Here is a 14,126-nt window from a genome sequence, read left to right as displayed (position 1 = left end):
TAAAAGGTATGTTAAATACAGTACTGTACAAAAGTCTTATGGCCCTTTTCCACTACCCTTTTTCAGCTCGCTTCAGCTCACTTCAGCCCGACACGGCTCGCGTTTCGACTACCAAAAACCAGCACGACTCGGCTCGCTTCAGCCCTGCTTAGCCCCTAAAACTCGCACCGTTTTGGAGTGGGGCTGAAGCGAGCCAAAGCGAGCCGAGTGAGGCTGGGGGCGTGAGGAGACACTCCCCTGTGCACTGATTGGTGAGGAGGAGTGTCCTCACATGCCCACACACGCCCCGCGAGCACGCTGGGATCTGTAAACACCGTAAACCCGGAAGGAGAAGAATTACGAATTACGAGAATTTCTGAAGCCTTATGTGCCTCGCCTCATCTATACGCTCTTGCCAGTATCTGTTGGCGTTGTCGGTGACAACAAGCCACAGCACCAAGACCAGCAACACTAACGACTCCATGTCCTCCATGTTTATTGTTTACTATTCGGGTTGTGAGACTACCACTTAAAAGATCACTGCTGTCACTGTTTGCGCTGCTTAACGACATCACCTGACGTCCACCCACTTTTGCTAACTCCACCCAATGTGTCCACCCACTTCCAGCCAGCACGGTTCAGCGCGGTTGTAGTCGAAATGCAACTCCAACAGCCCCGCTCAGCTCAACTCAGCACGGCACGGCTCAGCCCGACTCAGCCGCGTTTGTAGTGGAAAAGTGGCATTAGGCACCCTATTCCCCCCCCCCCATACAAACTTTGTTATAGATTTCTATTTTATGACTTCTACATTATCGAGTCAGTACAAAAATATGTTAGATTTCCAAACGTTCGTTTTCCAGCACAAAATTAAATGCGACAGTAATAAATAAATAAAGTTTGTTTCTGAGTAGCATATTACATAAGAGAGCACTTTTCAGATTACGAAAGGAAACATAATGAAAGTGACTGGGTTTTGGTGCAAAATGAAGAAGCGAGTGTGACAAAGTGTCCAGAAGAACTGTGGCTGGTTCTGCAAGATGCTCAGTAAAACCTACAGCTCATTTCCGCATAAAACTGCACTCGCTATTGGCAGCCAGTACGAAATCCGTCACGAGGAAATGGTTAAAAGTAGAACCACCCACCACTGATGAATGGACTGAAATTGTCTATGAGATTTACGTTATGGAGAAGATATCTTTTTCCCTCCAAGTTGAAAAAGAAAAATTTTATAAGATCTGGACCAAATGGACTCCGTCTGTAAAACCAATCAGATCTGATTTCATTTGACTGTACTTGTGAATCGTGTGAACCTGCTCGCTTTTTTATGTGATGTTTTTATTGTCTGAGGTGGCGCGCTCCCCAGTTTTGTTCAATTTTGTTATTGTTCCCAACTGGAATAAGTACTGGTCCGCAAAAGAAAATCCCAGAAGAGCAGTATGGACAAAATCACTTGAACTTTCTGTTTCCATCCTTATCGATGTCCTTGAATGGCTAAAGCTGGAATTAATGTCTCATCTCATCTCATTATCTCTAGCTGCTTTATCCTGTTCTACAGGGTCGCAGGCAAGCTGGAGCCTATCCCAGCTGACTACGGGCGAAAGGCGGGGTACACCCTGGACAAGTCGCCAGGTCATCACAGGGCTGACACATAGACACAGACAACCATTCACACTCACATTCACACCTACGGTCAATTTAGAGTCACCAGTTAACCTAACCTGCATGTCTTTGGACTGTGGGGGAAACCGGAGCACCCGGAGGAAACCCACGCGGACACGGGGAGAACATGCAAACTCCGCACAGAAAGGCCCTCGCCGGCCATGGGGCTCGAACCCGGACCTTCTTGCTGTGAGGCGACAGCGCTAACCACTACACCACCGTGCCGCCCCTTTTGCACAGTACTGTATATATTTATTACAAAAAAAACAAAAAGATATACAAAGAATCATTTTATAGGTTTATCATCACACCCGAATGAGAGTGTGAATGGTTGAGAGGAGAAAACCTCTATAATAATCCAGTAGAAGGCAATGGGAAACCACGACTGTAATGTTCCCTAGACACTTTGATGGCTGAAGCCATCAGAGTGGCCACGTCACCGTAGCGATATGCCAAAATGGACAGATGGCTGGATCATCATACCCAGAATCGGAAGCTAATTTGAATAAAACTGTGAGGTTATTAAAGAATCCTCCTGCTAAAGGAACGATAACTGGTCATGGATGTACAAGAAAGCTGAAGAGTGAAGACTGAAAAGCTAGCCTAGTAAACTAGACCCACCCGCCTAGCGGCCAAAAATATTTTTGCCTAGCGAGTGGGTCTAGCCTCGCACCATATAAACAAAAACATCCCGGGCATCAAATCGTGCCCGCCAATCACAACGCAAGGTTTTTGTTTGGATTCTTTGGGCGGGCTTTTGCAGGAGTGACGACAAGGCTGCGCGACGCTGGAGAAAGCACAACAGGAAAGATGGCTACGGCTAGTGAACAGCACTCGTTTGACTCTGCTTTGGAATCAGTTTTAGAAGAATTAGACTTGGAGTTTTCGTTGAAACATGAGCAAGAAGAGGCTCTCCGCTCATTCCTTTTCAAGAAGGATGTTTTTGCTGTTTTGCCGACCGGCTATGGCAAAAGTCTGATCTACCAGCTGGCTCCGCTCGTAGCCAAAAGGATGGGGCTAGTTTGTGCAGTACGAAGAATTAATAAACAGCTTTGAAACATTACTTTTGATTGTTTCTTATTTTCCCGTTATTTTAAATTTAAGGGAAATTATTTCACCAAACACCACTAAATAAAAACTCTCAAAAACAGTTTAAGCAAACCCTTGAAAAACACTTGGAAAAAAAAAATGAGTGTATGTGGTACAGACTCCAAACTTGTGGTCATTATCTCCAAACTTCTTAATATCTAGAACCTGTTTATTAATTAATACGCATTTTGAAAAATTATTTATTTCAAGGCCTCCCCCACTGCTTTCTGTCGCTCTGACTACGTCACAGTCACTGTTGCGCTGATTGGTCAGAGCGTTGGCCTATACGCACAGAGACAGTTTGAAAGACAGCGGGTTGTTCCTCCCACGCCCTTCGGAAATGTCTACGGATCGAGGCCAGACTAAATATTCACATTTAGTCTGGCTTGCCAGGCTACTGAAAAGCTACACAGTGACCAGAAATAAACGAACAGACTAAGAAGCCCATAACTAGGCACTCACCTGACACCACCAATCCGTGCTTACTCACAGCAAAGGGAAGGCAAGCCAGGCTTTTCCACTGGCTGGACATGGGGTCAAAGCTCTCCACGCTCCTGAGCACGACCTTATCATCCTCCCCTCCTACTGTCACTATAACCTCAGCTGTGCCTGTCACGGAGATAAAAAGGTGTCGAATAGCTGCAAATTAATACCAATAGAGCGAATGCCACTGGGTCATGCATTAGTGCGGGAGGGTGTGCTTGTTATACCCATGGCCCTGCGAGGTCGAGTTCTGGGGCTGTAGAGTTCTCCTCTGCGGTCCTGAAGCAGCAGGTAGTCCTTGGCTTCAGAGATCAGTTCCTGGCACTTCCGAGACTCCTTCACTACATCCAAAGACTCAATCACGTCATGGATATAATAGGGGCTGATCAGAGGCAACCGAATGTGTTCAAGTACCTTTCAAAAGCACACACACACACACGATATTATAATTCTACATTCTCTGCATCACCAAAACTCAGTTCAGATGCAACATACTTCCCCTAATTCTCATTCCTGACCATCAAAAGCACTTGTAAAATAGTTTTATAAAAATTTTACGATGCCCAAAGTGACAGCATGAATCTTGAATCAAAGAAAGTATCAATCAATCAATCAATCAATCAATCAATCAATCAATCAATCAATCAATCAATCAATCAATCAATCAATCAATCAAATGCCTTGACAAAAGTCACAAGCAGCAATCTGGTATTTTAACAGGGCATCTTACAAGCTGATTATTTTAATTAAAATTTTTTTAAAGTACAAAATATCACACAGTTTCACCTGTTTATAGTTACATGTAATGCTGTGGCACATCCCTGAAACATGTTCGTTCTTACGATCACTTCTATTATAGCAACAATAAACAGTCGTTCTCTCACCAGCCTCTCGTCAAGTTAAAAAGACAAAAAAATTAAAAAAAAAAAAAAATAACAGCTCTTCATGTTACAGAGATTCAAGAAAGTGCAAAGTCCTCTGTCCGGAACTCTCTGACTCAGAGAAATTAGCTACAAAGCCCTGACACTGGAGACTCCTTCCAAAATGCTAAATAAATATGTCCTTACAGAAAACATTACCATATAAATAATTAAAGAACTTTAATCCATTTGTGTACAGACTCCACCATTCAAGTCTCTACGACCTTTTCTATGTCTCTTGACCCGTTTCCGGTTGAGAGTACGTCGTGTGCATTCTGACTACCGCTTCTCACCAGACCTTTTGATTTTATTTTCTCTCCTTTTTTTGTGCGTGTGTAGTTTGATGTTTTGTTTTTGTCCGCCGGTTGTGGTGTAGCTCCGGACCTGGTTTTGGGCGTCGGTTCCCCGTGGGTGATGCCTGTGCTCCTAGCGATGGACTGCACCGAGCTTGTTGCTCATTTTAACATTGTGGTTGTCTAGCGCTCTGTGCAGCAGTGCTTGGCGTGGTGTTCCGAGTGATGTCGCCCAGCGGCGGCTGTGCCGGCGGTGTGGGACTCGTTTTCGTGCGCCTTTTGGTGGGACTGTGGCTGCTACAGGCAGATTCTACCATAACAGAGGCCAGTTAAGTCCCATCTCCTTAAATTGCTGAATTGATTATTTTGATCATTCTATTAAGTTTTTCTAGTAGCATTTGGGGTCTTGGACATTGACAGTAAATTTTAGGACAGTAGTCCTGGTAACTAATTAATAAAAGCCTGACATGACAGACATGCTAAATGACAATAGAAACACATCGGTTTCTATCATCAAAATCTGACCGACAAACTAACGTCTACCATCATATTCTGACAGACACTCTAGATGACAATAGCAACAAAACGGTTTCTTACATTATTAATCTGACACATTTAGTAATAATATTAAATACCTCATCACTAGAACCAAATAATAAAATATTGAAATAAAAAAGATAAAATGTATTTTCAAAACTGAAATAAATCAACAATAATTGTCAGAACAGTGACGATAGACACGACTGTGTCACTTTCACGGGGAAATAACACATTGAAATGGCCTGTCGGCTGAAAGGGTCGCAAGTGGCTCTGATTTCTCTCAACTTACGATAGTTTTCCTCCAGAAAAATTTAAATATGAATGCACAAATATATTCTCAATGTTTCTATCATCAAAAATTTCTACCGTCAGGATAGCTGACTGAAAATCTTACCTTGATTTATTTGATGAAATCTAGCTGTCAGAACTCCAAGTCTTGCCCGGAAGTAAATGTCTGCTGTCACAAAAATCACGCGCAGTAGAATTTCCTCTTTGCGTCAGTCAGCATGTGCGTGGTGAGGGCTTGAATTTTGCTATCGTCAGGTGCGTTAGACTGACAGACTGATGATAGCATTTTTTAAAAATAACTGTGGGCTTCTCTCGTGAACGAAATAGTTTTTTCGCTGTTAATCTATTTCAACTCTATCTGTTGACACCCAAAAATGATAAAGCCTGCTTCCACACGATAACTACCAAAGATCCATAACGGCTGAGTCTATCGTCAGGTCATCTGACAGAAATTCACTGACGATAGCAACAGGGATAATGAAAGGGATTTTTAAAATGGGAGTTATGTCTTGCTGCGTTCATGTGCTATGGGAAGATGATATTTTCCAGTTGGGAAGTGGTATTTACCAGTGTGTTGTGTTCACATGCTTTTGTTGTTGTTGACAAATTAAAGATGGTGGACCAGATTCAGAATCAGGCCTGTTATTTGGCTAAAACAATTATAGATTGCCTTGTTCATCAGCAGGAATATGAGTTATCAAAAGTCAAAAGGTAAATAATGCTGAATATTTCCTCATCATGACAAGTAGAGATTTTCTTAACACATTGAATGCCACGCAGTTTTTGGAAATTTGGCTGTAGCCACAATGAGAGTAGCCAGTATCTAGATCATTGTTGGCGTTCTTTGGACAGCCACAGAATATTTTGTATTAGGCTATAATATACATATTATAATATAATATACATAACATTACTCGTTTAAAAGGTGAGAGTCAGCTTTCCGTAGGTGAAAACCACTTCTTTCTTGGTTCATAAGCTAGTCTTGTACTGCTCGCCGCCATGTTGAAAAGGTTAAAGTTCATCTCATCTCGGCAACTCGTGTATCAAAATTTTCTACGAGTTGCCCAGTGGAAAATACCACAAGAGGGGGAGTTCATGTGTGCTTTCCATGTCGGCGTTTGGTATTTACCATAATTCCCATAGCACATGAACGCACCATCTGTCAGACATGTCAAAGAAATAGAACTTTATTCTTTAAAAATCTTTTATTGATATACTCAGTGTATTTTTAAATGACGTGCTGTTTCAGAAGACCAAATACCATATTTTCAATCTTGAAAATATTACCTCACTGAAAAAAGGGCAAGAAAAATTTCTTATTTTGTGGGCAAGGGGTTAATGGATCCAGTTACGGTAGAATCTGCCTACATCATTGGAATGACATCCTGACCTCTATTGGTGGACTTCCCCCCATAATTGTAAAGTGACCTTGGGTTTTGAGAAAGGCACTATATAAATTGAAACTATTATTTTATTATGTAAGTGAATATAGAAGCAAAAACTATTAGAAAGAGATCAGTAATATACACCTACACACAGTACTGTGCAAAAGTCTTAGGCGCATGTAAAGAAATGCTGTAGACTAAAAATGGCTTAAAAATAATAAATATTGAAACATTTCATTAAGTTTATATATTAGTAGTCTGAGGTACAGTGAGTGCAGTTTGATAAGGAAATGAGCTGTAGGCTTTACTGAGCATCTCACACAACCAGCCACAGCTCTTCTGGACACTTGCGCTACGTTCACACTGCAAGGCTTAATGCTCAATTCCGATTTTTTTGTGAAATCCGATTTTTTTGTGAGGTCGTTCACATTAACAAATATATGCGACTTGTATGTGATCCTCAGTATGAACGAAAAGCGACCTAAAAGTGTTCCGCATGCGCATTGCAGGATATGACGACGTCACACGCAGTGAGCATGGCCAGTGTTTACGGAAGTAAAACCGCCCGGTTGCGGTATGACCCATCCAATCTAGCTTGAATAGCTGCATCCCCCCAAATGGAAATCAGCTCCCTAACCTCTGCGTCCTTCCATTGAGAAGATTCAGAACCTTCACAGCCCGAAGCGTCCCTCGCATTGATGTCATGCGCAGGGGCGCAGATACGTTTTTTGAACTGGGGGGGGGAAAAAACTGGGGGGGACAAAGCTGCCAGCAAACCAACCCCAACCCCGATATGCCTGTCAAACTTGTTGTGGGTTACCATAGCAACCAAGCTCGAGCTCGCAACCTGTGCAGTCTGCGCAGCTCAACCAACCGAATATCAGTCTTTGTTTTGTTTTATGTGAGTTGTTGCAACTATGTATACACTGCCGTGCACCTCAATAAACCGAATGGTAATTAGTCTTTTGATTTTTCCGTGAGGTTTGCCTTATGCAAAGAAAGACAGCATAGACGTTTTTTCCTCCCTATAAGTGGGGGGGGACCGAATGAGGTGAATTTAAATCTGGGTGGGACGAATCCCACCCGTCCCCCCCTCTATCTGCGCCCGTGATTATGCGCCATAGTTGTTGTAACTTTTTTTGAGAGACCCGCCGCCTACTTCAGCGCAGAATAGTGACTTGTGGCTTGTTGATGACGTGTAAGTCGGATGAATGCGACCTGGCGGTTCAGACTGAAGTCGCATATGAAAAGAGCGGATAGGAATCGGAATTAGGACCACATATCCAAACGGCCTGGGTCGGATTTGAAAAAATCGGATCTGTGTCGTTCATATTGTCAATAAAAGATCGGATACAGGTCACATATGGGCGAAAAGACCGGATTTGAGTCACTTCAGCCTGCAGTGTGAACGTAGCCTTAGACTACGTTCAGACTGCACCCTGAAACAACCCATATCCGATTTTTTTGCCCATATGCGACCTGTATCCGATTTGTTATCGACAATCTGAACGACACAGATCCGATTTTTTTCACATGCGACCCAGGCCGCTTGGATATGTGGTCCTAATTCCGATGCACATCCGTTATTTTCACATGCGACTGCAGTCTGACCGGACAGGTCACATTCATGCGACCTACACGTCATCAACAAGAGACAAACGTCACTATTCTGCATTGGCTAATCCCGCCTCTTTGGTGGAAACTTGAAGAGTGCGCTTTTTTTTGTTTACATATTACGTAGATGTGCTTATTACGTGTCAATTTGTGCATGCGGGACACTTTTGGGTCGTTTTCCGTTCATATTGGAGATCGCATACAAGTCTCATATAATTGGTAATGTGAACGGCATAACAAAAAAATCGGATTTCACAACAAATCGGATATGGGTCGTTTCAGGTTGCAGTCTGAACGTAGTGTTTGTCACACTCGCGTCTTCATTTTGCACCAAAACCCAGTAGCCTTCATTATGTTTTCTTTTTTTTTTTTTATCTGAAAAGTGCTCTCTTATGTAATATGCTGCTCAGATACAACAATTTTTTTCTCCAACACTTGATTTTGTGCTGGAAAATGAACGTTTGGAACTTTAGCATGTTTTTGTACCGACTCGATAATGTAGAAGTCGTAAAATAGAAATCTATAACAAAGTTTGTATGAAAAAAAAACAACAGGGTGCTTATGACTTTTGCACAGTACTGTATATATATCAATAATATAAACCTCTGACTTGCCTACCATCAGAGCTGGTGTTCAACAAATTCTAACCAACTGGAAATGAGAATTCAGCACTGCTGTGGTATAAACTGAGACTGTTGAGCTAAACCCCTGAGAAATCTGTAGCCCTTTCATTTATTAGTTCACTCTGATTATCTCCTCGCATTGAAATCACACTTCATAAAGAAGTGTGAGCCAGAATTTGAGAACGGATAAACTCTACAGAAAAAAACATTTATAAGTTGTTGTTGCTAAAGGTTGCTAGGCTACATGTTCCTGAATTACAGAGTGTACTTATTTTTCTTCCCATCCGGTTTCCGAATGTTGTTTTATTTTCTGGAAAAAACAACAACCTGATTGCATACTGAAATCTGTTGTGGGATGTTTTGTGCCCATCTAAAATTATTTATTCGTTTGTTTACAGAAGTTGGTGAGGAGTACACAGTTGTTCTTTAGACCCTGATAAACAGAAACGGAGAACAGAAGGAGGGTGTTTCTTTCCCCGTGACTGTATATGCAGACAAATGATCGTGCAGCTGTCTGTAAACCAAGCCTGGAGTAGATGACCTTGCACAGACTAACATCGTCAAAATAAACAACGTTTGGGCAATCTGCCACATGTTCTCACCGAGTTCCAAGATGAAACGGAGCTCTACAGGCTAACATAATAAATTCCAGGCAGAAGGATGACGCTACACTGTTCCTAGAAAACCAAGAGCAAATTCACCAAGTCTGACTTGTGTTCCTCTCTCTCTCTCTCTATTACAACAGAGTACATGATATTATCTTCTACAACTGTAACTAAGGCTACGTTCACACTGCAGGCTGAAGTGACTCAAATCCGATCTTTTCGCCCATATGTGACCTGTATCCGATCTTTTATTGACAATATGAACGACACAGATCCGATTTTTTCAAATCCGACCCAGGCCGTTTGGATATGTGGTCCTAATTCCGATTCCTATCCGCTCTTTTCATATGCGACTTCAGTCTGAACCGCCAGGTCGCATTCATCCGACTTACACGTCATCAACAAGCCACAAACGTCACTATTCTGCGCTGAAGTAGGCGGCGGGTCTCTCAAAAAAAAGTTACAACAACTATGGCGCATAATCACGGGCGCAGATAGAGGGGGGGACGGGTGGGATTCGTCCCACCCAGATTTAAATTCACCTCATTCGGTCCCCCCCACTTATAGGGAGGAAAAAACGTCTATGCTGTCTTTCTTTGCATAAGGCAAACCTCACGGAAAAATCAAAAGACTAATTACCATTCGGTTTATTGAGGTGCACAGCAGTGTATACATAGTTGCAACAACTCACATAAAACAAAACAAAGACTGATATTCGGTTGGTTGAGCTGCGCAGACTGCACAGGTTGCGAGCTCGAGCTTGGTTGCTATAGTAACCCACAACAAGTTTGACAGGCATATCGGGGTTGGGGTTGGTTTGCTGGCAGCTTTGTCCCCCCCAGTTTTTTGTCCCCCCCAGTTCAAAAAAACGTATCTGCGCCCCTGCGCATGACATCAATGCGAGGGACGCTTCGGGCTGTGAAGGTTCTGAATCTTCTCAATGGAAGGATGCAGAGGTTAGGGAGCTGATTTCCATTTGGGGGGATGCAGCTATTCAAGCTAGATTGGATGAGTCATACCGCAACCGGGCGGTTTTACTTCCGTAAACACTGGCCATGCTCACTGCGTGTGACGTCGTCGTATCCTGCAATGCGCATGCGGAACACTTTTAGGTCGCTTTTCGTTCATACTGAGGATCACATACAAGTCGCATATATTTGTTAATGTGAACGACCTCACAAAGAAATCGGATTTCACAAAAAAATCGGAATTGAGCATTAAGCCTTGCAGTGTGAACGTAGCGTATGAGACACATAAGCATACATGCAGTATATATATGGGTCTGTCACAGAAACTGGGTACTGTGTGGCCTGGGAAATCCCATGCTGCTTTGCACAATCGTTCCGATCTGAAAAGACAGCATGGAAACTATGGTCTAAAGGCTCGCCTGAGTTAGGGAGCCAATCAGAGAGTGGGGAGGGGTGGAAAGACGGTGACACGTACTACTCGACAAACGGAAGCTTGTAGTTTATTTGGGACTGTTTACGGATCACATTTAACATGGCGGCGAGCGATACGAACCAAACTTTCAATCAAGCTTTAGACACTGTTCTGAATAGTTTAGAGCGAAAGTTTGTTTTAAAAAAAGAACAGCGTTTGGCGTTTCAGTCTTTCTTCGCCTCTTCGTCGCTCTAACTACGTCACCGGGTACAACTGCCATGATTGGCCATGGGCTACGTATACGCCAAATGATAGACATTCGCAACGTCCAATAAACAGCCGTTGACAATCGTAAACCACACCTCCCCTACGAGAAATTCAATAGGCGATTCCAGACCATATTTCACTTGTGATATGGTCTGGTGTTAACCAGACTAGGTACTGTGGGGGTACCCCACTAAATATACTCACAGTCAATAAACTATACGGTTTTGAATGGTGATGTTAGTTTTAATTTGAAATAAAATGATGAAAGAAATAATACAGATAAAACTAAATCTTTGATGTGAATATTCAGAATTTGGCAAAAATTCTGCAAATTTGTGGAAAAATGGCGGCTTGATCTGGGACATGATAAAGGGTTGACTACATCGCATTCCCTTAAAAAGGTTGTAGTCCACTGAAAAGTCTACAGTTATCACTAATTGTATTTTAAGTTGTAACTTTATCCACCTAAGGATTGGTGCGCTCACAGAATAATCATAACCGTCATAAAACATCATGCAAAATATTTGATCTCCGTTGTAACTCCATTTTCCGCAGATCCAAAACCAATACGATCGTGTGTTTTGATCTAAACGGAAAGCCTCAGGGTCGAGGTCACTACCTCACCAAAAGTAGCAACTTAAAATCACTACGCCATATAAAACTTTAGTTATAAATCTGCGATTTTGTTTTTTAAAACGAAAGCTGAAAGTTAGGTATAGAATATGTTTCTTACAGAATATGTTACGATGGTAGCTGGTCTTGTATGAATTTCTGAGCTATAAAATGAGTTGTGGTCTATTTTTTACCGTCGCGTGTTATTTGTGTGCGGGGAAGGACACACATTAACAATTTGCATGTGTAGAATGGAATTTTCCACTCCAACAGTTAGAAGTTGATCGTGCTTCCATTCATGGCCTCTCTGTTACGCAGGTGATCTGTTCGGACGTTATCGCTGAAAAGGTGAGTTTTGACAGGTTTATTTTGTTTTAGTCTTGCAGTATAAGGCAATAGAATGTTTCTTTTTCATCTTACTTTCATATTTCGTAGTGTTTGTGTATTTTTGGCCAATATTTTGCAACCACAGTCAATTTAGATCGAACTTTTGATAGAATCTATGGCCAGTCATTTTGCCCCGCCCCCGCCTCACGCTCCGTCCGGTGCGGTAGTGATGTCCCGTTGCTCGCGCGCCGCAGCAGAGACCCGCGCGACCTTCAGCCGGTACAGTCGCTGTTCTTTTACCACCGCCGTTATTCTCATCTTTCAGGTGTGTACTTGATTTTTCCATTGTGTCCTATTTCGCCATATCAAATACCCAAAATGTATCATATTACTCATATTTAAGTGAATAATCAATTCAGTCATCATAACTTGGCATTTTTAACCCAAGCAATCAAAAAGAGGAAATTTATTCAATATTTTCACTCATCTGTGAAGGAGGGGCTTTAATTCTTCATGATGGAGTTATTTTATATGTAAATCAATTTTACAAAAGCGTTTGAATTGTAATCAAAAACATTTTCCACAGTGGAGGCCAGATAAAGCAAGATGCTATCTTTATTCTTATTAAACATGACAAAAGAAACATAGCGTGTTAGGTAAATGCAAAAAAAAAAAGTAAATTTAGAAAAAAAAATTTTGACCATAATGTCCCAAATGAGAGACCAGTTTCTGAGACGGACCCATACACACACCCTCTTTAAATTTAAAGAGCTCCTGATCCTAGCTTACCTTTTCAAAGCTCTGCCTGCGGGAAGCACACTTCTCCAACCACAGCATGGCTGCCTCAAACACAGTCTCCTCCTGAGGCACGTGGAGATGATCACTGGAGATGATCTCAGTCAGTTTATCAGCACACAGTGAGAGGAACTCCTCCTGCATTAAATGTTCACAGATTAAAGTTCAAAGGGAAAAAATGAGTCAGTGATGTACACCGATTTAAACACGCACAGTACTGGTCACCAGTCATGTCTTTATTTTTTGGCTTTGTGTTTCAATTACAAAACATTCACTTTCCCAAAAAAGGTCATGTTACAGAAAACGTTTGTATGTCAGGAAAGAAATTTAAGCTAGACTGCCTTTCAGATTTTTCAAGTTTAGGTCAGAAAAAGAATTCCCCCTGACACCCAATTATTTTTGTTTAGTGGACCAAAAGCTACTGAATTCAAATCACAGACTTCCAATTTTATTAGTTTTTTTAAAATAGAACAATTAATGAATTTAGAACCACGTGGCCCTAAATTCTCCGCTATTTTTTCCTGCTTCACCATGACACAATACAAGATACTACATCATGCATCATGTGGTGGGCTTCCCCCGTTTGCGCAAGGCATTGTGGGCAGGGCTTTGAACCAGAATTTTTTTCCTATTGGTTCGTTCCGAACAGAAACGGAATTTTAACGTTTCCGGTTCCACCATTAAATAGACGTTCCCGAACCGGTTAGAACAAAAAAATTTCGTTCCCGGAACGGTTAATTACGTTCCCTGTCAGCTGTTTAACAAATGGCTATAAAATTATGTCTCTGTCTCATCCAGCTTAAGCCAAATGTAGGCTAATTCTATTACAACCTTCATTAAATAAGACAAGAAATAATTCAAAACAATTATTATTTCAAATGTTGGCAATTTGGATTCTCAGTAGGTCTTCCCATCTACACAAACAGAAAAAGTGCCAAAAATGAAAGATAATTCGTTTAGTGTGTTACCAAAGGCGAGTCAGGCCCTATGCATTGATAGGCTAACAGAGGTTAACGTAATTTAATGTTCGCGAGCCTCTCATTAACGTGGACAAATATATTGATATCGTGTTTGAAATTGACGTTTTTGAATGACGATAGACTGCAATATTTACCTCTTATTTAAGATGTGGAGACGTGATAGTAGTCCACCCTCCCGCTCTCTCCATTCAGTCAGCGAACGTCACACAGGAAGTGAACCCCAGCGGGTCATAGAAACTTGCGCAGGAGAAGAATGACTTTTTTATTTGTAGGCTACGGAAACTTTG

The 14,126-nt window shown here is 41.9% G+C and overlaps 1 protein-coding gene across 3 annotated transcripts in view; it reads right to left on the bottom strand.

The window, feature by feature from the left end:
- si:ch211-256e16.3 (kelch-like protein 20) overlaps positions 1-14,126 on the bottom strand; it is a 44,722-nt gene that overhangs the window by 12,505 nt on the left and 18,091 nt on the right. For all 3 annotated transcript variants that reach the window (XM_060901751.1, XM_060901752.1, XM_060901754.1), the window contains 3 exons: positions 12,854-12,997; positions 3,438-3,624; positions 3,190-3,336 (listed from right to left, as the gene is read on the bottom strand). In XM_060901751.1, the coding sequence (XP_060757734.1) occupies positions 3,190-3,336; positions 3,438-3,624; positions 12,854-12,997 (478 nt within the window). The remainder of the gene's footprint in view (positions 1-3,189; positions 3,337-3,437; positions 3,625-12,853; positions 12,998-14,126) is intronic.

The sequence above is a fragment of the Neoarius graeffei genome, chromosome 20, assembly GCF_027579695.1.
Source record: "Neoarius graeffei isolate fNeoGra1 chromosome 20, fNeoGra1.pri, whole genome shotgun sequence".
NCBI classification, from domain to species: domain Eukaryota; kingdom Metazoa; phylum Chordata; class Actinopteri; order Siluriformes; family Ariidae; genus Neoarius; species Neoarius graeffei.
This window is presented reverse-complemented; position numbering and strand designations above follow the sequence as displayed.